Raw genomic sequence first — 27,152 nt, 5'->3', positions numbered from 1 at the left:
GAAGTGTAAGGAGAGGTAATAATTTTTTCCAGGTTTCAAAAGGAATTTATGAAAAGAATTAATACCGAACATCCAAGTCATCCGCTCTTTCCTTTTATTTGGAGCTAAATCATGTTGATGAACCTAATCTTGCTACTTACAGTTAATAATAACAGTGGCCTTCAGCATGTTTTCCAGTGCTCTGTAATAGAAATGCTGTGGCTTATTGCTTTTCTTTATGGGCCTTTGTTTCCCCATTTATAAAACTAAGAGGGTGGAAGAGGGAAGAAACCACATGATTTCTCTGCTCAGTTCCTTTTCTGCTCTTGGACTCTATGAAGAATAATGTAATGATGTGGGCAAGATTCGCAGGTGGCAAATGCTTTTCAAGTCTTCCTGTTTCCTCCCCTGCTTTATTTGTGAGGATGTTCAGAATTAAACTGCATATCAAGTTGCAGTAAATGTTTTCCCTCAAGTTATAAGAAGTGTCCAAGATACTCCACAGAATATCTTCAACTTTACGATGTATTCGTTTTTATAACTGTGTATCTGTATGTTGGTCTGTACACTTGTGTGTTCAGTTGCCTTAGAGGCCAGAGAGGTTAATGGATTGCCCTGGACCTGGAACTATAGGTATTATTGTGCCATGTGATTTAGACCTCTGGAAGAGATGTAGACTCTTAACTGCTGAACCACCTCTCCAACCTGCTTTCCATTGTTTTCTGTGCAGAGGACAAGATCTGGATGACGGTTCAGCACAACAACACAGAGCTGACTCGTGTACAGGGTTCCAGCCCTGAGAAGCCCTATTCCATGACCTTAAACTACGGTGGCAGTATGGAGCAGCTGGAAGCTCTGATTGATGGCTCTGAATACTGTGAACAGGAGTTGAAATACCACTGTAGGAGATCCCGCCTTCTTAACACACTAGGTAAGGTCCTTTCTTTCTTCATGGAGTATTGAAACCTATGACCCAATGCTCTGGCTTTACTTTTTTCTGGCAGTAGCTAGAATCAGTTTAGAAGTGGGGACCTCATTTTAAAAGATATGTCTACAAATGACTGTTGTGGGAGGCCCAGTCAATTATATGTAATATTACTACTGGGCAGGTAGTCTTGAAGTATGTTTAATATATATATATATATATATATATATATATTTCCATTAAGGAACAAGATCAAAAGCAGTGTTCCTTATGTTCTTCTGCTTCAGTTCTGGATCCCAGATTCCTGCCCTGACTTCTCTAAATAACAGAGTGTCAGTTGCAAATTGTAAGCTTTTCTTCTCAAGTTTCTTTCAGTAATGGTGTTTTATCATAGCAACTGGAAAGAGATCTTTACCACTCCTACATCTGGTAGAGGGCTAATATCCAAACTATACAAAGAACTCAGAAAGTTTGACTCCAGAGGACTAAATAACCCTATTTAAAATGGGGTTCAGAGCTAATCAAAGAATTCTCAACTAAGGAATCCCAAATGGGTGAGAAGCATTTGAAATGTTCAACATCCTTAGTCATCAGAGAAATGTAAATCAAAATGAATCTGAGATTCCACCTCACACCAATCAGAATTGTTAAAATCAAAAACTCTTGTGACAGCAGATGCAAGAGAAGATGTGAACATTCCTCCATTGCTGGTGGGACTGCAATTTCAATAAATTCCAAGATTGATTGGAAATCAATCTAGCAGTTCCTGAGAAAACTGGAAATTGTTCTACCTGAAGACCCAGCTATAGCACTCTTGGGCATATACCTGACAAATGCTCCAACATGTAAGGAGGATGGATGCTCCATGATGTCGTTTGCCTTACAGAAGCTTTGTACTTTTATGAGATCCCATTTTTCAATTCTTGATCTTAGAGCATAAGCCACTGGTGTTTTGTTCAGGACATTTTCTTCAGTGCCCATGTGTTCGAGACTCTTCCCCACTTTTTCTTCTATTAGTTTGAGTGTATCTTGTTTGATATGGAGGTCCTTGATCCACTTGGACTTAAGCTTGTACAGGATGATAAGGATAGATCAATCTGCATTCTTCTAAATGCTGACCACCAGTTGAACCAGCACCATTTGCTGAAAATGCTATTTTTTTTCCATTGGATGGTTTTGGCTCCTTTGTCCAAAATCAAGTGACAATAGTTGTGTGGGTTCATTTCTGGGTCTTCAATTCTATTCCACTTGTCTATCTGCCTATCTCTGTAGCAATACCATACAGTTTTTATCACGATTGCTCTGTAATACTGCTTGAGTTCAGGGATAGTGATTCCCCTGGAAGTCTTTATATTGTTGAGGATAGTTTTAGCTATCCTGGGTTTTTTGTTATTCCAGATGTATTTTCAAATTTTTCTCTCTAATTCTCTGAAGAATTGGATTGGTATTTTGATGGGGATTGCATTGAAAACCACATGATCATTTCATTAAATCCTGAGAAAGCATTTGACAAAATTCAACACCCCTTCATGATAAAAATCCTGGAAAGAACAGGAATTCAAGGCCCATACCTAAACATAGTAAAAGTCATATGCAGGAAATAAGTAGCTAATATTAATTTAAATTGAAAGAAACTTGAAGCAATCCTACTAAATCAGGGACTAGACAAGGCTGCCCACTCTTTCCCTACTTATTCAATATAGTTCTCAAAGTTCTAGCCAGAGCAATCAGAGAACAAAAGGAGATTAAAGGGATACAGGTTGGAAAGGAAAAAGTCAAAATATCACTATTTGCAGATGATATGATAGTATATTTAAGTGATCCCCAAAGTTCCACCAGAGAACTACTAAACAAGATAAACACCTTCAGCAAAGTGGCTGGGTATAAAATTAACTCAAATAAATTAGTAGCCTTCCTCTACACAAAAGAGAAACAAGCCGAGAAAGAAATTAGGGAAATGACACCCTACATAATAATTCCAAATAATATAAATATTTACTTTTAATGAATTACTCAGTGTGCTTTGAACATCCTATGTAGCTGAGATTGGCTTTGAACTCCTGACTACCTTGCCTCTACCTCTGGAGTTCTGCAAATTAAAATGTGCTCCACATGTTTGCTTTTTTTCTGTAATCCTGACCATGAAAGTCAGGACTTTGGTGTATGTTTGGAAAGTACTCTACCTATGAGTACTCTACCTAAAGTTTCATTTATGAAAAAATAAAAATATATTAAATCATTTTAGATTTTTCTGAAACTGATATTTGTAGTGATTGAATGACTGATTATTAAATATGTGTTACTTAAATTTCTTGCTTTTGTGATGTACAATCTAACAAACCATCTAGAAGTGGAATTTCCTTTCAATCATAGTTTGAAGCCTATCAGGACAGGCAGCAAAATCAGTATGGTCTGAGGCAACAACAGAATAAAACAATTATCTGCTCATACCTTAGAGGACCAGGAAACAGAGGGGAAAAGTAACATTTGGGTAGATCTTTCTCTATGTCACTCTGGCTGGCCTGGGTGACATGAGTACCATAGAACAGGCTATCCTTGTACTCACAGAGGTCTAAACACTTATTACACCCAAGGGCTGAGATTGACCATTTGGGACACTAAGCCCATATAAAGCTCTTTATATCTGTAAATATTAATTTATACAGGTACAAAAGTATCAAGTATCTAATAGAGTATCAATCACATTCTATCGCATCATTCAGTGTTCTAGGGCTTAGCATTTGTAGGTTTTGAGAGGCTGTAGACCGCACTGTCAGTAAAGCATGAAAGATAGACACATAACTCAATACACTGCACTTTTTTACTAATCTAGAATGTACAGTGGAAGGTATTGTTCCACTTCAATGAATTTTCTACATAACTGTCATTTATCCCCTTTAAAGACTAACAATGTTTTCAAAGAGAATTTAACTATTTGAAATGGGAATCTTTCTCTGATGGATTACATGCCTCCTTGCCTTCATAAACACAGCATTCAGAACAGAAAATTGGACCTTTTTGTTTTGATGAATCAAGATAATCACTGTGAAATCAATTCCAGAACTCCTATTAAATTGAGAATGGCTTACCAGTCTAAAGAAATCAGTGCTTCCTCTCTGCATTCCTTTCTTTGAATCTCAGCTCCCACAAAATGCCTTACAAGGGTCAGTGTAAGTGTTTGCTTGTTTATTTCTCTGTCCCCTGTTGATTAAGCTGAATACATTTGCCACTGTAAGCCCTTCTAAGAATATCTATCTTTAGGAACTGCCCTCCTTTCTTTTCATTGCCTAGTAATTTTTTTTTCAAATACTTGAATTCCTGTGAAGAGGTTTATCTATTCTGACATTTGGGATACCCTAATGGACTTTAACAATCATATGACTTTTGTTATGCCATTCCAATGAATTATTTTGTGTAACACACACACACACACACACACACACACACACACACACACACAGTGCCCTTGGAAGTTAGATATTTTGTACCTCCCACCCCCATCTCACTGAAATCAAAGTCTTTTTAAAGCCACTCCACCTGGGTGCTTAGAGACATCACTCTGGTCCTCTGGCAGAGTGACTCTTTTAGTTATGAAGCAGTTTCCTTCTACAGTCCCTGTCAAAACTTTGAGTAGATTCATTGTTTTCCTAACTCAATTGTCTTATGTTCTCTGGATGTAGGTTTGCATAGGAAGACCATAGATTTGTGCGGTTCACATTGGGAATGAGATCTCCTTACCTGACTTGTACCACTTTGCTTAGTTTTTACAGTTGAAATTCACTTCCTATACTGAACTATTCCAACATCCCTGGGATGAAGCCTATTTGATCATGATAGATGATCACTTTGATGCATTCTTAGATTGAGTTTGCAAGAATTTTTGCATTGATTTTCATAAGTGAGGTTGGTCTGAAGTTCTCTTTCTTTGTTGGATCTTTGTGTGGTTTACTTAGGAGCATAATTGCGGCTTCAGGGCAGTACTCCTGTTTCTATTTTGTGGAATAGTTTGTACAATATTGGTATTAGTTCTTCTATGACATTCTGATAGATTTCTGCACTAAACCCATCTGGTCCTGGGCTTTTTCTGCTTGGGAGACTTTTAATAACTGCTTCTATTTCTTTAGGAGTTATGGAATTGTTTAGATGGTTTATCTGATCCTGATTTAACTTTGGTACCTGATATTTGTCTAGAAAAGTGTTCATTTTCTCCAGATTTTCCAGTTTTATTAATTACAGACTTTTGTAGTAGGATCTGATGATTTTTTTTAATTTCTTCAGTTTCTATTGCTATCTCTCTTTTCATTTCTGATTTTGTTAATTTGGATACTATTGTCTCTGTCCTCTAGTTAGGGTGGTTAAGGGTTTATCTATCTTTTTGATTTTCTCAAAGAACTAGCTCCTGGTTTGTTGATTCTTTATATAATTCTTTTTGTTTCTCCTTGGCTGATTTCAGCCCTGAATTTGATGATTTCCTACCCTGTACTCTTGGGTGTATTTGTTTCTCTTTGTTAGTGCTTTCAGATGTGCTGTCAAGCTGTTAGTGGATGTTCTCTCCAGTTTCTTTTTGGAGGCACTCAGAACTATGAGTTTTCCTCTTGGCACTCATACATTGTGTCCCATAAGTTTGGTTATGTTTTTCCTTCATGTTCATTAAATTCTAAAGAGTCTTTATTTATTTTTTCTTTATTTCTTCCTCAGCCAAGTTATCATTGAGTAGAGTGTTGTTTAGCTTCCATGTGTATGTGGGCTTACTTTTGTTTTTCTTATTGTTGAAGAGGAGCCTTAGTCTATGGTGATCTGATAAAATGCATTAGATTATTTCAATCTTTTTGTATCTATTGAGGTCAATTTTGAGCACAAAGTGTTGAGCACAGACTGATGGAAAGGACATCCAGAGACTGTCCCACCTTGCAAACAATCCCATATAGAGACAGCAAACCCATACACTACTGAAGATGCCAAGAATTGCTTGCTGAAAGGACTCTGGTAGAGCTTTCTCCTGAGAGGCTTTACCAGAGCCTGACACATAAAGAAACAGATGCTCACTGCCACCCATTAGACTGAGCATGTGGTCCCCAGTGGAGGAGTTTGAAAAAGGACTGAAGGAGCTCAAGGGTTTTGTAACCCATAGGAAAAATAACAATATCAAACAAGTACATTGTCCAGAGCTTCCATGTACTGAACCACCATCCAGAAAGAAAACATGGAGGGACCCATGGCTCCAGTTGTGTATGTTACAGAGGATGGCCTTGTGAGACATCAATGGAAGGAGAAGGCTCCATGCCCTAGTATTAGGGAATGACAGAGTGGGGAGACAGAAGTGGATGGTTACATGGGGAGCACCCTCATAGACTCAGGGGGAAGATAGGATAGGGGGATTCTGGATGGGAAACCAGGAAAGGGGCAATGTTTGAAACGTAAACAAGTAAAATATCCAATCAAAAAGATGAAAGAAAAAATCCAATATATGAGAAAAAAGAAATTAAATTAAATTAAATTTTCACAAAGATCTGAGAAGGCAGATGGAAGACAAACACAGTCTGGAATGCTTGGTCTTTGCCAGGTATATCTCAGGTATCCAGTAGCAGTGTCTCTGCTCAGAGCTTCCTTCAGTAAACAAGGAACAAAACTGATGCTATCATGAGAAATAACCTAAAATCAGATTTCCTTTTTCTTATTATTCCCTTATTAATTGGAGAATTCCACACAATGAGTTTTGCCTTGTCTATTTCCTTTTCCCGAATTCCTTCCAGATGCTCACCCAATTACCCAACGAACTTTGTGTCTTTTTTCTTTCCTACCCATCAGATCCAGTTTATCCTATCCATATATTCATAGATACATGACCACAGGTGATTTTCAGTGGCCACACACTTTAAGAAAATTCCTTTTTTCTAGCAGCTATCAACTTGAAACAGCTCCTCAGGTAGGAGTGGGACTTCATTTATGTCTACCTACCTTCTCCAGGTTGATACTTTCATATGTATTGAGCTCAAACAGATCTTGGGCATGCTAACATAACCTATGTTCATGCGTTTATCTGTTCTGTTATATCCAGATGGTATTTTTCTTTTATTCACTCAGTCTTTGACTCTTACAATCTCTAGGCCTCCTCTTCTACAATAGTAATCCCTGAGGATTGGGAGGAAAGGTCAAGGTAATGATGTTTCACTTAACACTTAACATTGCTCAGGCCCTATAAACCTTGACTAGTTAGGTTTCTCTCTGCTAGTCATCATCCACTGAAAATATAAGTTTTTTTCTGATCTAAGAGATACATTAATCCTTGGGAATAACATAAGCTGTTATAAGTCAGTTTGATACTATGTTCATTTACTAGAATCATTGTAGTAGGTTCTCTACCAGGACCTATGACTGGCCTAGTTAGTCATAGTCTCTTGGCTCATGAGTGGTCCCCAGTATAAATTTGATCTTGTAGAGAGAGATTAAAATCTATCAGAATGTGGTTGATTTTTCATGTGATGTTCTTGCCAGTGTTGGACTAGTGGCCCTGTCTTGCCAGTCTGCTGTGTACCTTGCAGGGTTCACAGATCATAACACTAATGAAATTGTTCTTTTCCAATTGAGTCTTCCCATGAATTTTGTCTGATAACCAGTAAGATTAGTAATAGTCTATAATATTTGTTTATCAAAAGAAATTTGCCAGGCAGCAACTCCAAAATGAGGAAATTATTTCCAGAAATGGACTTTTAATCTGTAAACTTCTTGTGTCTAATAGAAGCATCTTTGTTCCGATTATAAAGCAGGCACAGTTTAACTGTGTGTGTGTGTGTGTGTGTGTGTGTGTGTGTGTGTGTGTGTGTGTGTGCATGCGTGTGTGTCTGTATGTGTGTGTTTCTGTGTTTGTATGTGTGTGTGTGTGTGTCTGTGTTTGTGTGTGTGTGTCTGCGCTTGTGTGTGTGTGTGTGTATGCTTCTACTGCTAGAACATTTCAGCAGGTTCAGTGATTTGCTGCCTAATCTGCAAACCTAAGTTTAATTTCCAAGATACATATGCTGGAAGGAAAGAATAAATTCCCATAAGTCATCCTTTGGACTTCAGACAAATTCTGTAGGACTCCTGTATGTACAGGTCTTCTCTCTCTCGCTCGCTCTCTCTCTCTCTCTCTCTCTCTCTCTCTCTCTCTCTCTCTATCTCTATCTCTATCTCTATCTCTATCTCTCTGTCTCGCTCTCTGTGTGTGTGGGTGTGTTTGTGTGTGTATCTCTGTCTCTCAAACCCACATGCACATGTAGACACACATACATATGCTCAAACACATACTATATCTAAATATATACATGAATATAATAACCTTTTCACTGAACCAACTTATTCATACCAATAACTGGTTTTTTACCAAAAACAGTATGTCCTCTTCCATATTCTCCAGTCCTCCAATGAGCAGTTTCCCTTCGCGATGTAGATATAGATATAACTCTGTTGATTGCTGTATAAGAACATTTTGTATATAGATGATTGTGAACATAATTGATTGTATACTCACAATAAATTCCTTGAGGCACCATTGCCAGAACAGTATGATTATTTTCAAGATCTCCTTGAATTCTCTTGTGTATCTACGTGGAGGCAATTTATAGCCCAGGCAATAGAGAGGAACTGTGTGTCCATTTCCAAGCAATGGATATTAATTATAGCTTCCCATTCAGTACTGGAAATCTTATGAATATATAATATCTCTAGGAAAAGTGTAAATAATTTTTGTTGGTAGTACTAATAATATATCCACATATGAGAGAGTGGGATAGGGAAGACAGAGCCACAGAGACAGAGAGGAAGAGATACAAAGAAGGGAGAGAGAAAGCGATCATTAGAGCTTATAGTTTACCTTTAACTGCTAGTCATGATGCCAAGAAATTATGAATTGTTGCAAATAACATTTTCAATTAGATTAAATTGGTAAGAAGATGATGTGGAAGATGTCTTCTTGCCATAGCATTTCCTCTGTGCTTTGTACAACAGAATTTGAAGGGAGGGAGTAGAGAAGGCAAGATGAGAAAAATGGAAAGAATCACCCATATGGTCACAAATGGCAGATGTGTTTTGAGGCTGTGACTGTGTGTAGTTGTCTGATAAGCACTTTCTCTAAATCAACTCCAGTTATACACAAAAAATGTATTTACTCACATATCTTAATTAGTGCTGAAAAGCTGAGAATCTGAACTCCTTTTAAACCTCACTTGCCGAAATCAAAGCACACCACAGTTTCTTACATATTATGCAAAGCTCCACTAATCAAAGAAAATGGATATTTACAAAATGTGTGCATTTGTATTGATTTCCTTATTGTGTAGAAGAAAGAAAAAAAAGAGATGGAGAGAGAAGAACAGACAGGGCCACATAATAAATCAGTATGTCTTAAATTCTTCAAATTCCTGAGAAATATTCACGTTTTGTATCACTTAACCTCTAGGCAGCACACTGTGGATCCTCAAAGAAAGTCCTTTGATCTCTCTCCATGCTATAGGATTTGCTTGGTTACCTTCATCCAGCAACACTGAAAGAAGAGGAAAGATGAGAGAGAAGAGTCTATACATGGTGTACTACTGTGTTTCTTTCATTCAGTTGGTGACTGAACCATGGCACTCTTATTTTCTAACTATTTCTTTGCTATTTCCCTCCATATCTACCCTTAACTATCAGCCAATGTGACATGCAATCTATCTCTAACTAAAAGCTGTGTCCTGAAAACTCCATGGTGTTGTCCTATACAGGAAATAAGTCCTGTAACTCTCATGCATTTTTCGAATTTCCCCAGTCTTTCTGGTATTTCATGGCACAGCTTTATGCACAGCAAAGGCATTGCTACAGAATAGACTTTTAGGGAATAGAAGTAGCCAATCTGCAGTGCTCAGCAGCCCATTTCACTATGGGAGGAAGCAGCCATTTTTCTCTGGGTTATGATATACCTTGCCCTGAGTGAACTTGAATCATTTCTTGTACATCAGCAAGTATTCTGCCTTTGGACAAAGGTCAAGAAGGCAGGAAACAGTGAGTATATGAAAGGAACTAGCACTCAGTTCAGGTAATGCAAAGGGCAGAAAAATCAACATTGAAGCTGTGGCCTCCCTGATGAATCAATTACCTGGTTAGCTACTTTCCTACATCAGTTACTTTTCTCCTCACTGTGACAAAAAATATCTTGCAGAATGACCTTCAGAAGAAGGGTTAGTCTTCATCCTTGGTGAATGAGACATGGTCTGTCAAGACAGGAAAGGTAGGAAGCAGATTAGTTTATGGGGAAGATAGGTGATCAGATGGAAACAGCAGGTAACCAAAGGGAAGGACTTAAGCCAGCATCAGGACTAGACTATGTATTCCTCCATACCCAAGTCTCAGCAACTTAGTCTTAGGAGGTTCTACCTTCTCCGATTTGTACAACCTCTATCAGCCCTCTAGCAGAGAAGTCAAGTATTCAGATATATCACTTATGGACAACATCTAACATTCAACTCATAATACTCTACAAATAACATTCTTCTCAAAGGAAAACAAAATAAACAAAGCCTTGGAAAGATGGTTCTACAGGGCAGTCCCCAAGTACTCTCTGGAACACATGGGCATTGAACATCCTAGCCAAACCCAAGTTCTCTCCCATATTTTTCAAGAGACCCAACAATTCCCCATTATATTCTCCCAACAGTCTGTTTCAGATATACTATTGTATTTAGCACTCAAGTGTGAAAGTTTCATATGGGCTACCCTCCCAAATATAGCTATGCATGGTTCAAGGCATAAAGACAAGCTGAGAATCAAACATGCTATGGTTTTGACCTTGAATATACCCTAAAACCTATGTTTAAAGATAAGATCTCTGGCATGTAGCTGGTGGTAAGTGATAGAAATTATAAAATTAAACTCAATGGGAGAAATTCAGATCATTGGTTTCATAGCATTGTGTGTGTGCATGCGAATGCAAACTTTACTTGTATATGTACATGTATGTGTACACTTGTGTGTGGAACCATTAAACAAACTTGGGTGTGATAGAATGAGTTCTCTCCACTGGCCTGGACCTCAAAAAATCTGCTAAGCTGCCTCACAAAGTCCCAGGGGTCTACATTCATATTTCCCCTACTAAATACAAGGTCATGCCACCATGCCCAGGTTCACATATACACAAACAATATATAAGGATAGAAATGATTCTGAAGTCCATGTTCTTTCACTATACTATGATATCCTTGTGTCATAAACACTACAATAAAAAGAGAAGCATAAGCACATGAGTCAAAAGCAGCATTAATGGCCAGTGAGTGTTTGAAAATATGTTCAACACTCTTAGCAACAAGAAAATGCAAATTTAACTTATACCTGTCAGAGTGGCTATTGTAAAAAATAATACATGCTAGCAAGGACCAGGGAATATAAAGATGGGAATATAAATTGGTGCATATACTATGGAATTAGTATGGATATTCCTAATACAAACTAAATAGAACTTTCCTCAAGTTGTATACTATGAGACCATTCCTAAAAGATTTAATGAAGCCCATTGAAGATACTTGCACATCCATGTAATCTCCCATACTATTTGCTACGGCCAAGATATGGATGCACTTTAAGTGCTGATAAGGAGATGAATAGATAAAGAAAATCATATATATATATATATGTGTGTGTGTGTGTGTGTGTGTGTGTGTGTGTGTGTGTGTGTTCAATCTACCCACGCAGAACAAAATTATGCCATTCTCAGAAAGATGGACAGACTGAAGATAATATTAAGTTTGGTAAAAGAAGGGTGACTCAGAAAGATAAATATTGCATGCCTTTACTCATATGTAGCATCAACATTATATTTATACATAACTATAATGTACATATGAGTATATGTATGCATATTTGGGATGTTTGTATAGAAGTCAAAGTAAGACTGTGGGGATATTTAAAGGAACAGAAGGAAATAGAGGAAAGAATAGAATAGAATTGAGATAAATAAGAACAAAGTAAAATGACACAAAAGTTTCATAAAGAAACATTATTTTTTCCAAAGTACACATTACTGTCATAATTATTATAATAGAAAATATCAATGTTAATTTTAAATCAGGCTCTATTTCACATACCAGTAACTAGAAGTCTTGGTTGCTGTATTCAGAAATCTCCAGAGTTTAAGGTCATTCATTCAGATCTTGGATGTATGGATCTCTCATGGCTGTTTCACTTAAAAAAAGTTCCTGAGTTTCCTGGTAAGATTTCTTGAAGGATAGAACCAGACAAGTTCAAAAGGAAAAAAAAGTTCCTCTATCCTAATTAGAAAGTATAAGATTTCATGTACATATACATATACATACGTGATAGTACATAAAATATATATAGGTGGTACTGTACAGATATGTGTGTGTGTGTGTGTGTGTGTGTGTGTGTTACTACATAAAATCTTATATTTTTCCAATTAGGAAAAAAAAATATATATATATATATTATAAGTGGACTAACTTCAAAAATGCAGCAAATTAAGGACAGAAACTCAGGTTCTGTCTTACAACAGCTCAAGGCCTTTAGAATTGTCTCAGTCAATAGTAAGTCACTTAAAATTTAGTGTTATAAAGTCTCTCCATATGTCTCTTTTTAGAGATGTAAATAGAAGTTTATAGCAACTGATCATAAATCTGCAAACACAGAGACATCTATGTTTCAGTGAGACATCTCTGCAAGAAAAGAGGCATAGACCGACAAGTCTGATACCCTAATTTGGATACCAGAGACCCATAGGAAGAAAAGAAAGAACTAAGTCCCACAAGTTTGCCTCCTCATGAACACCATGAGATAGAAATCACATACACACACACACACACACACACACACACACACACACACACCTTTACAAGTAAACAGAGACTAGCAATGAATCTCATCAGTGTATTTCTGTTTTTTTTTTTTTTTTCTTTTTTGGCAACTGGTTCCCTTTATGTTGGGTAATAGACTCTTTTTAAGGCAGAAAGTCATAGTAGAAGTTAGTGAATTCATAAGAAAACTATACACCTATTCTAAATCACATATAAGGTATAATAGCTAGTGGAAATCAAATGCCCTATGTAAGTTTAATTGATATGCATCTAGCCATATTTAAGAAGATGTTTTGATCACTATTTAAATGACCAGTGGTTATTGCACAAGTACTAAAATCAAGACCTTCTACAAGATAGTCTTTTTTCACTGTGACGGTAGAATGTGTCCACTCTCTGTGGTAGTTTGTATAGGTTTGCTCCCCACCCCATAGACTCATGTTTTGATGCTTGGCCCAAAGGGAGTAGCAGTGTTATGAGGTATGGTCTTGTTGGAGTAGGTATGGACTTCTTGGAGAAAGTGTATCAATGTGGGGTCAGCTTTGAAGTTCCCATGCTTAAGCCCTACCCAGTGTAGGGAGTATAAGTGGAACTGGGGTTCCCAGGTTTGGGGTCTGAAGAGAACTACAAGGAGAGCGTGATGGAAAGGAGAAGGAAGATGCCATGGATTAATAAAAAAGCATGGCCATGAGGGCTGGCTAAAAAGGTAAGAGCAGCTCAGGTAAAATATACCAAACTATTTTGGAATCATTAATTGGTAAATAGATTTTAATAGTTTAGAGTGTAGATATCTGCCACACTCCAGTCCTGACTAAGGCTTATTATAAATACAAAAGTTATGTGTCTTTTACATGGGAACTGGATGAACAAAGAAGGGATAGAAGTCCCCGATTGAGATTAAATGATTTTCAGAACATGTCACAGGAATAAAACCTTAAATAAGTTACTTACTATTCCTCAAATTTGCCTACAGAAAAACATCTAATTTTCCAATACTAAGATACAGGAATAGTAACTGGAGAAAACATCAAATTTGGAATAACCTGATCTGAGTTTTTGTGTCAACTACTTACAAGCTTATACCATACAATTTCTGGGGATTCTTGTTATTTGATAATGTGGTATCACATGTCCCAGTTTATCCTTCAAAGTGCCAAATAGCTGAGGATGACATCCCACTCTCCCTCCCACTGGCATTTCAGGTCAGTACCACCTGGGCACTAGTACATGAGCCCAGGAATTTGTGCTTGTAGAGAAGCACTCTATTAATTGAATGTCATCCCATTGTGATCTCTTCTTCTGTGTTTTAGTGATGGTTAATGGAATACATGCTGTATCTTGAGATGGTGGATAACAAAGTTGTCCTTTACTTCATCTCATATCTTCTTCACATTTCCTAGGAACATAGGGAATATGAACTCCATTAGCAACCAACAGAGTATTACAGGATCCCTCTCAGTCTCCATGATTGAATTCAGCCTTGGAGTTTAACTTTTCTAATGTTAATAGCACACAATCCACCTGTACTTTAGTTTACTTATAAATTTGGTTCTAATATATTTCAAGAAGTATTGTTGCCAATTTTAGACATAGAGGTTCTCCTTTGATTCCTCTTAGCCATCCAAATGCTTTAATGTACCCATCTATTTTATGTGAGAAAATGACACCTTCATTTGCAAATTTCAGTTCAAAATTTGAACTTCTTCATTTTCATTACCCATTGAGTTATGAACATATACTCAGACACCGAGATTGTTAATTTCACTAATGCAACCTGTCTGGCAACCCTCCTATCTCCCCATAGTGATCTAGTACAGTATATTTACTTCTTTTCTTATAACAATCTATACCCCACTTTCAAGCCTTTCAAATAAATGCTACTTTCTAAATGATAGTAATAAATTGGGCATTAGATCTTTCCCTATGCCTTGAAAGTAAAACCTTGAGTCTTTCTGTATGACCTGCAGAATTCTGACTGAAGAAAACTATACTGGTCCATTCTCCCACAAACCTACTGTACATGGCCGCACTTCTATCTCTGTCTTGTACAAAGATGTGTCTATTCATTGCACCAGTGCAGTTAAGTTCATTCTTCTTGCAAGTTCCATTTTTTATTTCTGGGCTTAGATATCCTTTGTTATATAGTTCTCACCTTGAATTTCATATGTAACTGTAAAGTCTGTTTTATTACTTTATAGAGCTTTATCCTAAGTTTCTAGTCTCTGTAGATATCATTGTAGACATTTTCTTCCCATTTATTTATTGATGTTCCTTCTGCCCTGATTAATATAAGATGAAATCCAGATAGAGGATATTTCTGTTATCTCAGTTATTTTACCCCTAAATGCCTAGAATTCTACTTGGATAGGGGAGAAACTTAATGAGTATTTGCCGAGTAAGCAATATATGCCTTCTTCACCAACAAATATCAGTTATTTCATGTATATGAAACAGGCAGACAATCACTTAACAGTATAAAATCTGCTGTCCTGTGAGACTCTGTTATTGACTCTCTGTGATCTTTAACAGGTTATTTACATTTTATGAGCCTCAAGTTTCTCGTTTTTGCCACTAGACCTTATACTTCATGTTTCCCAAGTGTTTATTTTTTTTATTTTTTTTTTTACCATGGCTCTCAAGCCTCTTCACTAACCAAACAATATGCTCCAAAGCCTCATTTTTTGAGGCATTTCACCCAATGACAATTGGTATGTAATGCTGTAGTAAGTAATGCATTTGCTTCTTTCTTGCTCTCCTCTCTGTCCGCAAAACATGTTCCATATAGTAATAATGGTTGATCAAGAAACATATATGTCTGCTGCTGTCATAGATCAATATTAATTTGGAAAATAAAGAAAAAAGTGTAGATTAGTCTAAGACCATTTAAGTGTGTTGTATGTGGCCACAGGTTCAATGCCAAGCACTATAAAATAATTAATAAATACTACAAGTAAAAATGGAAGGAAAATATTTCTTATGTTGTTAGTAGTTTTGTCTCTGCAGATGAATACTCTGTAGCTGAAAACAATGACCAGGAGTAATTGAATAAAAGAATGTTCATGGTTTGAGATAATAAAGAAGGAAAAATAGCAGTAGGGATTGAGCCTAAGGCTACATTTCTTTTTTTATTTTTCTCCAGTCCTAACTACATTGCCTTTATTTCTTCCAGATCAAGGATTTTGGGTATAATCATATAAAGATGAAGAATCAAGTTTTGCAACCGAAAAATATTTACTTCTTAAATCTATTTTAACTTTTGTAACTTATACAAAACAGATAAGGAGACGTGCACACACATTTGTAGAACTGCACATCATTCAGGCCAGATCCTGCAGAGGGAATTCCCAGCATGACCTCATTCTTCTGTGAGGACACAGAGTAGTCCTTGTTTGGACATACACCATCTTCTCCTCATGAGCTGCTCCTCACCTTTTGATGGTTCCCTTCTACGCTGGTGTATGTCTAGTTGTCTGCTTCTCAGAGCAGACGTTTACCTTCCTGATCCACTGGCCATTGGGGAAGGAATGGGGCCACGAAGGTGACTGATCAGACCCATTCTTCGTGGGAGAGTTTCCTGATGGCCCTCTTCTGTCATTGTATTTGGAATCAGAGGGGCTCCCGTAGCCTCTTCTTTTCTTCACATCTTGCTGAGGCAGAGTTTTGAAAAAAAAAAGAAAAAAACCAAACAAACAAAACACACAGACACACAGACACACACATACACACACACACACACACACACACACACACACACACACACACACACACACACACAAATTCTGCTATTCCCCAAAAGAAATCTGTTGTGATGTTGTGAAAGACAATCTCCAGGGGGACTGATTCTGGCTGTCCAACAACTGACCATTTGAGATGTAAACCATCTTTCCTCCGGTTGCCTGCTTCTTAGCAACAGAGAAGCCTGGACACCCTGATGTTGCCAAATCTACCCTCCTGCCCTAAGGCTACTTTCTAACATATCCAGAGACCTACAAACAGAGAATGCCACATTCTTCCATTTTCTTCTTTGTATCTGTCAATTAATACTAGACTCCAGTTCATGTGATTGTGTCAATCACATGTAGAGTGAATTCTTAGCTCTCAGTTAATTCTATCTAGAAATTCTCTTACAGGCACAGGCAGAAGTATGCCTCATTACTGCCCTTGGTATTTCCTAATCCAGTCAAATTGACAATCATAATTAATGATTATAACTATAAATGAAGTGATAAAACATTTAAGCAACAAGAAACAAAGACCACAGACATAAACTGACAGACATGGACAGCTTGGAGCATCAAGAACAGACAGTAGACATAGAAGGATAAAAACTAGATGGTGTTCCACCAAGGGACCCAGATATCTTACCTATGGAACCCAGAACCAGTAATAAGAATTTCTCCAATAACAGCCAGCAGAGAGGTAGGATGTCTCCTGCCTTCTCTCTGTCCCTAGGAGAACTCTGAAAAAGTTTTTCTCTTTCTCTAAAGTATTTGTGGAGAGTCCAGGAGGACTGTTTTTCCCAACCCCATTTTCTCTCATGTCTAGGGTGCAAACGTTCTCTAGTCAGCGTCCGAAGACTAAAACATAATTTTACAAGAACACGTATACAAAAATACTTTACCATTACCTTGTCCCTTTTTTATTACAAGTTTTACTTATGGTAGCCCAAGTCACTGAGGCCTTTTCTAGCCCATCTTACATCAATACGTCGCTCCTTCTTCTCCAGCCCGCTTCTGGGGACGACCAGTCAAGAGACCTTCTCTTTCCCAATCTCAGTGGGACCTCCATTTGTTGATGCACACACTGACACAGCACCAAGAACCACGCATAATCCTGTGGGATTAAAAAACACACATATGTTATTCATATTAAGAAAGAATGTCCATTCTGTAGCTTTATTTACCGAATAAGCTTTATTCCACCGAACCAGGTGGAAAAATCTGGGAAGCACAATGGGAAACCCTGGCTTAAGGCTTCTGTAATAAAAGACCAAATATGTGCCCTAAATTTACTGAGGAGAAGTGCAGGAAGTCCAGCTTAAATCTGAAGAACAAAAGCGAGTAAAAACAAACGACAGGAACAATTGACTATTGCACCAGGCCAGGGTGTTCCTTTGTTAGGAACAAAAGGCTTCCACATGCATCAGCAGGGCTCAGCAGGTGTCAAACCCTGCAAGGGACCCAGAAGTGTCTGACAAGGGGGTGAAACACTGCAGGGGACCCAGGAGGCTCTGGCTACAGAGTACAAGAGAGGGAATATGGGGAGAGACTACTAAATGTAAGTGCCATTTGAGTGGTCATATGGAAAGTTACTATAGTAGAAGCTTCATAAAATATACACATTTATGAAAGAAATCAAAATGAAATCACTAAATAACAATACACCAAGTTGATACCTCTTATCACCAAGCAAAACTCCAGAGCCAGGAATAGGTTACATGTAAGTGAGTTGTGGAAACACATAAACAACTCAGTTTATTGCCAGGACTATTGCTGGCTCTCCATAAACTGAAAACAAGCCCTCTTTACTGAAGACAACACCTATATATCTTGATGAAAATGGAGAAGTTGAGCTGGTGCCTACCTAAATCCTCTACCAGTACTGATTAGTGTTCATGATACTCAAAGGAACTCTTCATGCTACCAGAGGAGAAATGTAAACACCAATCCAATTATTACCCTGTAATCTATAGTAGGGACATCCCTCCATGATACACTGATGGAACAGTGTCATAAATATCTTAGAAGCAGCCAACTACTATTTACTGGATTTAAGGCTTACTCCAGGAGATGGAATCCATCCCAAGCATTGACCTGGTAGTGAAGAACCTGGGATTAGATAGGCCATGGGCCTAGATGATAACCAAATATGATTGTTTTGCTAAAGGAATGTAGCAATTAGAATGACTCTTGAGGACATTCTCTTGCTATATCCATAGTTCAATTTCTTATTCAGTAAGCTTTCCTGTGCAATATACAGAAACTAATATTAGGATCCACAACTGGACAATGTGCAGGGCCTTGGAATACTCAGTTCTCCATTTAAACCTTCTACTCAGACCTCTGGAAACTATACTGAAGAGGAGCCAGAAAGATTGTAAGAGCTTGTCTTATTAAAGATTATATTGCTGGGAAGAAACATCATGACCACAAAAACTCTTATAAATGAAAACAGGCTGATTTACAGTTCAAAGGTATAGCTGATTGTCTTCATGATGGGAACCTTGGCAGTATGTAGGCAAGCATAGTGCTAGAGGAGCCAAGAATTCTACATCTGTATTCACACACAGCCATAAGAAAGGTACCCTAAGCTTCTGAAAATCAGAGCCTACACCCATTGACACTTTCATGAACTAGGCCGCAATGCCTAAGTATATCACTGCTTATGGGCCTATGGGAGGACATCTTTATTCAAGCACAACATTATATTCCCCATTTGCCCATTGGCTTGTAGTCATATCATAATGTAAAATGCATTTAGTTCAAATTCAAAATCCCAGAGGTGATCACAATATTAGTGCTCTTTAAAGTCCAAATTTCAAAGTGTCTTCTGAAAGCCATGCAATCTCTTAACTGCAATCTCCTATAAGATCAAGAGGAAGAGCAGACCATATGTGTCCAATGTATATGGTAAAGGGTACAGATTCCCATTCCAAAGGGAGAGAGGAATGTAAAATGAAGAAGTATTGGACCAAAGTAAGACTAAAAACCAACGGGGCAAACTCCAAATTCTGCATCTCCACAAATATTATCAAAGCAATTTTCAGATCTTCAACTCTTTTCAGTTTTGTTCAGTGCAACACATTTCATTCACTTGGGCTGGTTCTATGCTCAGTCTATAGATTTTCTTGGCAGACATCCCACAGTCCTAGCATTTCCAACATCATGGGATTTCCAAGGCTTCAACCTCACAGATTCACATAATGGCCTCTCTTAGTCTCCATGCAGGGATTCCCCTGTCATAGTCCTGGCTTCAGTTTCTTTCCATAGTCACAGAGGGAGATCAGCTAATCTCCATAACTCCTTTTTTACATCCTTTACTCTAACCAGAGCCAAGTGAGGGAAGCTGCTAAATCCTGTTGCTTTCTGGACCTAAAACATGTGCCTCCTTATTCAAATATATTTTTCACCAGTTTTCTGCTTCCCACTACCTGAGCGTGGCTGCCCTGGATCTTGATCTGTAGCCCAGGCTGGCAATGAACTCTGGAATCTTACTGCCTCTGACTTCTAAGCACTGGGATTAAAGGACTGAACCTATACATGGGAATCAAGCTTTTCCTTAATTATTTTTCACAAGATGGATGCTTGTTTGAGTGTTGTACTGTTATACTGTTAAAAGATCCCTTTATTCCATTTAGCATCAAGCTTTTCTTTAATCTGTTTATTTCCTTAAAGGTAGGATTTAGCTGCTTAATTCTCCCTACTGTCTCTTTTCTCTTCAAACTGCACATTTAAAAAAATAATGTGTCCTTGTTTCATTTGCTCTTTTCCAGCAGAGAGCTGCAGAATTGTGGCCACTGATAACCAGGCAAAACAGTTAATATTAGCTGTGTGAAAACTGCCTCTGCCAAAGTTGTTAATCCATACCTCTCAATTAAGCCTCAGGCAGATTTTTTTTTAACCAGGTCTGGAAGCAGCCATAGTTGTTTGCCAAAATATCACTAGAATGATCTCTAGGCCATTTTTTAGCTGAAGTCAGAGTTAAATTTACCCTCAGCAGCAATGTTTTCTGTGCTGTTACTAGTAGAGTTTTCCATCGCTGAGTTGAAGAAGTACCCAATAAGCTGTCTCCAGGTAACAACATTTTACAAAAGAAACATTTTATTTTCCAAGGGAGTTTCTGTGTGTATACAATCCACCCTTAAGAGTGGGTGCCATTCCTAGCAGCAGATGCCAACAAAAAAATGAATTTAATGGTATGTTGGAGATTGTTTTTTTTTTAAACTTTACTGCTTTATGCTTGTATATTATAGCTTTCAATTTTGTGTTAAGTTTGTGTGTGTGTGTGTGTGTGTGTATGTGCACATTTCTTACACTATTTCTGTATTTTTTTTGTTTTTGTTGTTGTTGTTGTTGTGAGATTGTTCATTTTGTTCCATCCTTACTTGTTTATCCATTCTGTTTTGTTGTCTGTTTTCTTTGGAGAGAGAAAAACAATGTTTAGAATGGAATGGTTAGGAGGCAGAAAAGATCTTGGAGTGGATGAGGGAGAGCAAATTATCAGAATATAATATAAGAAAATAAACTTTATTTTTAAAACAATCCCCTGAAATAATAAAAACAATATAAAAACCAGATTTACCAATTATCAATTTGCTACATAAAAATTACTTCAGATCATAGTCTTCTACTTCTGGTCTGTAAGGTCTCATGTTCATCTCAGTGAAAATTAATTAGTCAATCTTTATGAATCGCCAACATATTAATAGTTATATTTTTCTTCAAAACCTGTGTTCAAAGTATACTGTAACACTCCACTAACTTTGAAAGCAAACTGAAAAACAAGTGACAAACTCAAATGAATAATTATTCACAGAAAATGTTCCTATTCTAGAAGGCAGAAGTAGAGCACAGCAAAGTGGCCAACACAAGACTACCCTGGAAACCAAGGCCCTGTAGCTCTACATAGCACCTCTCATCTGACATACATGGTCTGGCCTTAGTGCCTTCCTTGAACCTGAGTACAAGTTTCATTCTTATATCCAATATGCACACAAAACCCACATGACATGGTCAAAGCCAGGTTTTGCTGCCAACTGGAGATGTGTCGTGGACATTTTGGGATACAGCTACACTGGTTTTTTTGACACCTACAGGGCTGAACATGTAGAAACAATTGTTTTGAAAATGCCTCATTGGTAGAAACATACACACACACACACACACACACACACACACACACACACACACACACACAAAAACACACACAAATAAGACCATGGCTTCAACAGCATCTGTAGCAGAGGATGGCATTGTCTTGCATCAATAGGAGGGGAAGGCCTTCTTTGTGTGAAGGCTTGTTTCTCTGGTATAGGTGAATACCAGGGTGTTGAAGTGGGAGTGGGAAGGTAGGAATAGGTGCATCTTCATAGAAGCGGGAGTGGGGGAGGGATTACATTTGAAATATAAATACATAAAATATCTAATAAAAGAGATAAAAGTAAGAAATGGAATTGCTGATGCTGTTACAGACATTGTGCATTCAACAGGATTTCTTCCTAAGGATTCTGAAAGAGTAACATGGAGTACAGACACACCAAAGAAACCACCTTGGCAGGAGAAAAAAGAAATATCATAAAACAAATGGGTGAAAGAGATTAGAAAATGGAGGGGAAAGAAGAGAAGGAGTAAAGAAAGAAGAAGACTATCTGGAGGGAAAGTAGAACAAAAAAGCAGGAGGAAGAAGAAAAAGAAAACAGGAGGGGGATCAGGAAGAAGAGGAGAGCAGGAAGAAGATAGAAGAACACAGAATTACTCAGCCTCTATTTAAGTAGATAGAATTTATTAGATTTATTTTAAATTATGTGTTTGAGTGTTTGTCTGCATAAATTTATGTGGACCACATTCATGGTGAGTAACCACAGAGGTCAAAAGAGGCATCAGATCTCTAAGATTAGAGTTAGTGACAGTTGTTAGCCATTATGGAGAAACAATTGGAAAGAATAATTTTGTATCATGGTCTCATGGCCAACAAGATATGGTGTGGGGAAAAAAGAGACTATGACAATGTTTAAAGTGACACTGTGCATCATAAGCTACATAAAGGAATATTGTAATAAGAAGAATATAGCAGCAATTCGTGGTCTAGACTGGCCAGAGGTTGACATCAAAGATACATAATGGAATGCCTTTCAAGATAAATTTGAAGTGAAAATAATTCTCTTGACAATATCATGAATGTTAAAGATAATTTAGCCCCAAATGAATGTCCCTTTAATAAAAGATTTGTTTTTCTAAATTGTTAAACACATCAAAAGAAACAATAGCCAAACGTCTTTCTCAAGATCCATGCCAAACTTGGAAACTGACATGAAATATACATTGAAAAAAAATTCTTGAGTCTAGAGAGATGGTTCAACAGTTAAAAAAGACCCTGCTCGTCTTCCAAAATACTCTGCTTTACTTTCCAACATCCACATAGTGGCTAAAAACTGTCTGTAACTCTAGTCTAAGTATTCTGATGCTCTCTTCTGACCTCTGTGGGCACTCAACAAGTATGCAATGCATAGGCATTTATGCAAACAATGTACTTAAACACATACTATGAAATAAATTTTAAAAATATTTCTTAAATGTGAAAATCATGTGTGAATTTATAGAAACATGTTTGAAAAGTAATTACTGACACCTACCACTTAAACAGACATAATCCCTCAATACTGCAAATGAACAAATAACTTAAATTAGACTCAAAATGAAATTTAGTGTATCAAGTAGAGTTGAGTTCTAATGCCGGTTGTTTGGTTCTGGGCTATGTGTTTTCTCCTCTACTAACCAGAAGAAGACAATAGATCTTTTCCTGAACACTATAGTTATTTATGTTTTCTGTTGGGGAAAGATTTACAACCACAAGTAAGTCAAGGAGGACAGGGTTTGTTTGGCTTACACTTCTAGGTCACACTCCATCATTAAGGAAAGATATCAGAAACTCAAGACAGGATATGAGGCAGGAACCATGGATTAATACTACTTGCTAGCTCTCTCACAGGCTCATACGTATCTATCTTTCTTATGCATCCCAGAAATGCATTCCTGTCTAGGAATGTTATCATTCATATCGGACTGTTGTCTTAAAGAAATTAATAATTAATGACCACACTCACATACAGACATTCCCACCAGCCAGTCTTATTTAGTTAATTACTCAAGTGACTCTCTTCTTTCTGTCAGTAGGCTATGTCATGTTCACAAAATTGACCTAAGACATGTTGGCACAGGAAAGTAGGCTGAAATGCTTTAAATCAGTTTCAACAATGGGGGGACATGTCACTTCTGGTAAAGATCCAGAGATTGAGAAAAGTTAATACTATCATGCTTCCTGAAGGTGAAAAAAATGAAATAATCGATATGTAATCTTAAGGATCACTTGTTCCTAGAAAAGGGAAATGAACAATGCATGAATGCAGAAAAAGGGTTAGGGAACTTACACAGAAAAAACAATGGCAGGCATAATGTGTTTTCAGAATTGCTCCTTCATACTTCCCATAGAAGATTGTTTCTCTTCCCCTCCCTCTCATCTTTATTTTGATTGTTTCCTAACCAGAGTCTTAAATGTTGTCGCAAGTGATTATATGTCTAGCAACCCAAAATTGTATTACTTTAAAAAGTCAAGCACATTAAGAAAATACATGAATTTCTAGGGAAATTAAAAGTTGTATTTAATCAGAGAAATCTATTTGTAGATCAATTGACAGGTTAGCATGCATATGTATATCTTGAATTTTATTTTTGGTGAAATACAATATTTGATTCATATCAAAATTAGCCTTACTATACATGGCAAAATTAGCCTTACTGTTTAGGTTAAGGGGTTTATTGTTTTTATTGGTGTTAATTTATGTTAATGGAAATAAGAAATATGAAGTTTGTATTTGAGTATTTTTTGTTTATTCCCTTAGAAAGGCAAAAGTAATTTTCAAAATTATTTTTATTTGTTGATAAATATATGACAGCATATCCCAACCTGTCTTCATATGCATATGATGTATATAGCTTAAAAATAGTACATAGGGCTGGGGAGATGGCTTAGTGGATAAAGTTTTTGCTACGTAAGAGTGAGGACCTAGAATTGGCTCCCCGATACTCAGAGAAATCTGGACTCAACAGTGTGTATCTATAATCCCCATATCCCTTCAGCAAGACATAATGAGAAGCTGAGAGAATATATCCAATGAGTGACTCATGGGCTGACTAGCCTGGCAAACTCAGCAGTTACCAACTAAATAGTCTTGCTTACAGCTAAGTCAGGTACTGAAACCCATTGTTGGACCACAAAAGTGGCTAGGGCACTCTTTTTTTTTTTTTTTTTCAAAATACGGGTAGTTTTAATTGAACTGTGAAACACATTGGATTCTCAAGACTAATATAAAAATAATGTAAAAGAATTCATTAATAATTTTAAATATTGACTGAATATCAGAATAACAGTACATATATTTTGAGTCACATAAGATATTTTAAAACTGATTTTGCCACATTTCTTTTTTTTTTGTTGTTGTTGGGGTTTTTTTTTTTTTTTTTTTGTTTTTGTTTTTTTTTTTTATTTTTCTTTTTTTTTTATTAACTTGAATATTTCTTATATACATTTCGAGTGTTATTCCCTTTTCCGGTTTCCGGGCAAACATCCCCCTTCCCCCTCCCCTTCCTTATGGGTGTTCCCCTCCCCACCCTCCCCCCATTGCCGCCCTCCCCCCAACAGTCTAGTTCACTGGGGGTTCAGTATTAGCAGGACCCAGGGCTTCCCCTTCCACTGGTGCTCTTACTAGGATATTCATTGCTACCTATGAGGTCAGAGTCCAGGGTCAGTCCATGTATAGTCTTTAGGTAGTGGCTTAGTCCCTGGAAGCTCTGGTTGCTTGGCATTGTTGTACATATGGGGTCTCGAGCCCCTTCAAGCTCTTCCAGTTCTTTCTCTGATTCCTTCAACGGGGGTCCTATTCTCAGTTCAGTGGTGTGCTGCTGACATTCGCCTCTGTATTTGCTGTATTCTGGCTGTGTCTCTCAGGAGCGATCTACACTTCTGCACTTCTTTGCTTCATCCATCTTGTCTAATTGGGTGGCTGTATATATATGGGCCACATGTGGGGAGGCTCTGAATGGGTGTTCCTTCAGTCTCTGTTTTAATCTTTTGCCTCTCTCTTCCCTGCCAAGGGTATTCTTGTTCCCTTTTAAAGAAGGAGTGAAGCATTCACATTTTGATCATCCGTCTTGAGTTTCATTTGTTCTAGGCATCTAGGGTAATTCAGGCATTTGGGCTAATAGCCACTTATCAATGAGTGCATACCATGTATGTCTTTCTGTGATTGGGTTAGCTCACTCAGGATGATATTTTCCAGTTCCAACCATTTGCCTACAAATTTCATAAACTCGTTGTTTTTGATAGCTGAGTAATATTCCATTGTGTAGATGTACCACATTTTCTGTATCCATTCCTCTGTTGAAGGGCATCTGGGTTCTTTCCAGCTTCTGGCTATTATAAATAAGGCTGCGATGAACATAGTGGAGCACGTGTCTTTTTTATATGTTGGGGCATCTTTTGGGTATATGCCCAAGAGAGGGATAGCTGGATCCTCAGGCAGTTTAATGTCCAATTTTCTGAGGAACCTCCAGACTGATTTCCAGAATGGTTGTACCAGTCTGTAATCCCACCAACAATGGAGGAGCGTTCCTCTTTCTCCACATCCTCGCCAGCATTTGCTGTCACCTGAGTTTTGATCTTAGCCATTCTCACTGGTGTGAGGTGAAATCTCAGGGTTGTTTTGATTTGCATTTCCTTTATGACTAAAGATGTTGAACATTTCTTTAGGTGTTTCTCAGCCATTCGCATTCCTCAGCTGTGAATTCTTTGTTTAGCTCTGAACCCCATTTTTTAATAGGGTTATTTGTCTCCCTGCGGCTGGGTATAAAATTAACTCAAATAAATCAGTAGCCTTCCTCTACACAAAAGAGAAACAAGCAGAGAAAGAAATTAGGGAAACGACACCCTTCATAATAGACCCAAATAATATAAAATACCTCGTGTGACTTTAACCAAGCAAGTAAAAGATCTGTACAATAAGAACTTCAAGACACTGAAGAAAGAAATTGAAGAAGACCTCAGAAGATGGAAAGATCTCCCATGCTCATGGATTGGCAGGATTAATATAGTAAAAATGGCCATTTTACCAAAAGCGATCTACAGATTCAATGCAATCCCCATCAAAATACCAATCCAATTCTTCAAAGAGTTAGACAGAACAATTTGCAAATTCATCTGGAATAACAAAAAACCCAGGATAGCTAAAACTATCCTCAACAATAAAAAGGACTTCAGGGGAATCACTATCCCTGAACTCAAGCAGTATTACAGAGCAATAGTGATAAAAACTGCATGGTATTGGTACAGAGACAGACAGATAGACCAATGGAATAGAATCAAGACCCAGAAATGAACCCACACACCTATGGTCACTTGATTTTTTGACAAAGGAGCCAAATCCATCCAATGGAAAAAAAGATAGCATTTTCAGCAAATGGTGCTGGTTCAACTGGAGGTCAGCATGTAGAAGAATGCAGATCGATCCATGCTTATCACCCTGCACAAAGCTTAAGTCCAAGTGGATCAAGGACCTCCACATCAAACCAGACACACTCAAACTAATAGAAGAAAAACTAGGAAGCATCTGGAACACATGGGCACTGGAAAAAATTTCCTGAACAAAACACCAATGGCTTATGCTC

General features: G+C 37.5%; 1 protein-coding gene and 1 pseudogene across 1 annotated transcript in view; one reads left to right on the top strand and one right to left on the bottom strand.

Annotated features, from left to right (window-relative positions):
* LOC116911635 (contactin-associated protein like 5-1) overlaps positions 1-27,152 on the top strand; it is a 910,869-nt gene that overhangs the window by 639,701 nt on the left and 244,016 nt on the right. Inside the window, exon 13 of the mRNA XM_032915594.1 lies at positions 710-910. Coding sequence (XP_032771485.1) covers positions 710-910 — 201 coding nt within the window. The remainder of the gene's footprint in view (positions 1-709; positions 911-27,152) is intronic.
* LOC116911634 lies at positions 16,205-16,595 on the bottom strand (annotated as a pseudogene).

This window comes from Rattus rattus, chromosome 10 (assembly GCF_011064425.1).
Source record: "Rattus rattus isolate New Zealand chromosome 10, Rrattus_CSIRO_v1, whole genome shotgun sequence".
Classification (NCBI taxonomy): domain Eukaryota; kingdom Metazoa; phylum Chordata; class Mammalia; order Rodentia; family Muridae; genus Rattus; species Rattus rattus.
The sequence above is the reverse complement of the archived record's forward strand: the minus strand, read 5'-3'. Positions and strand labels throughout refer to the sequence as shown.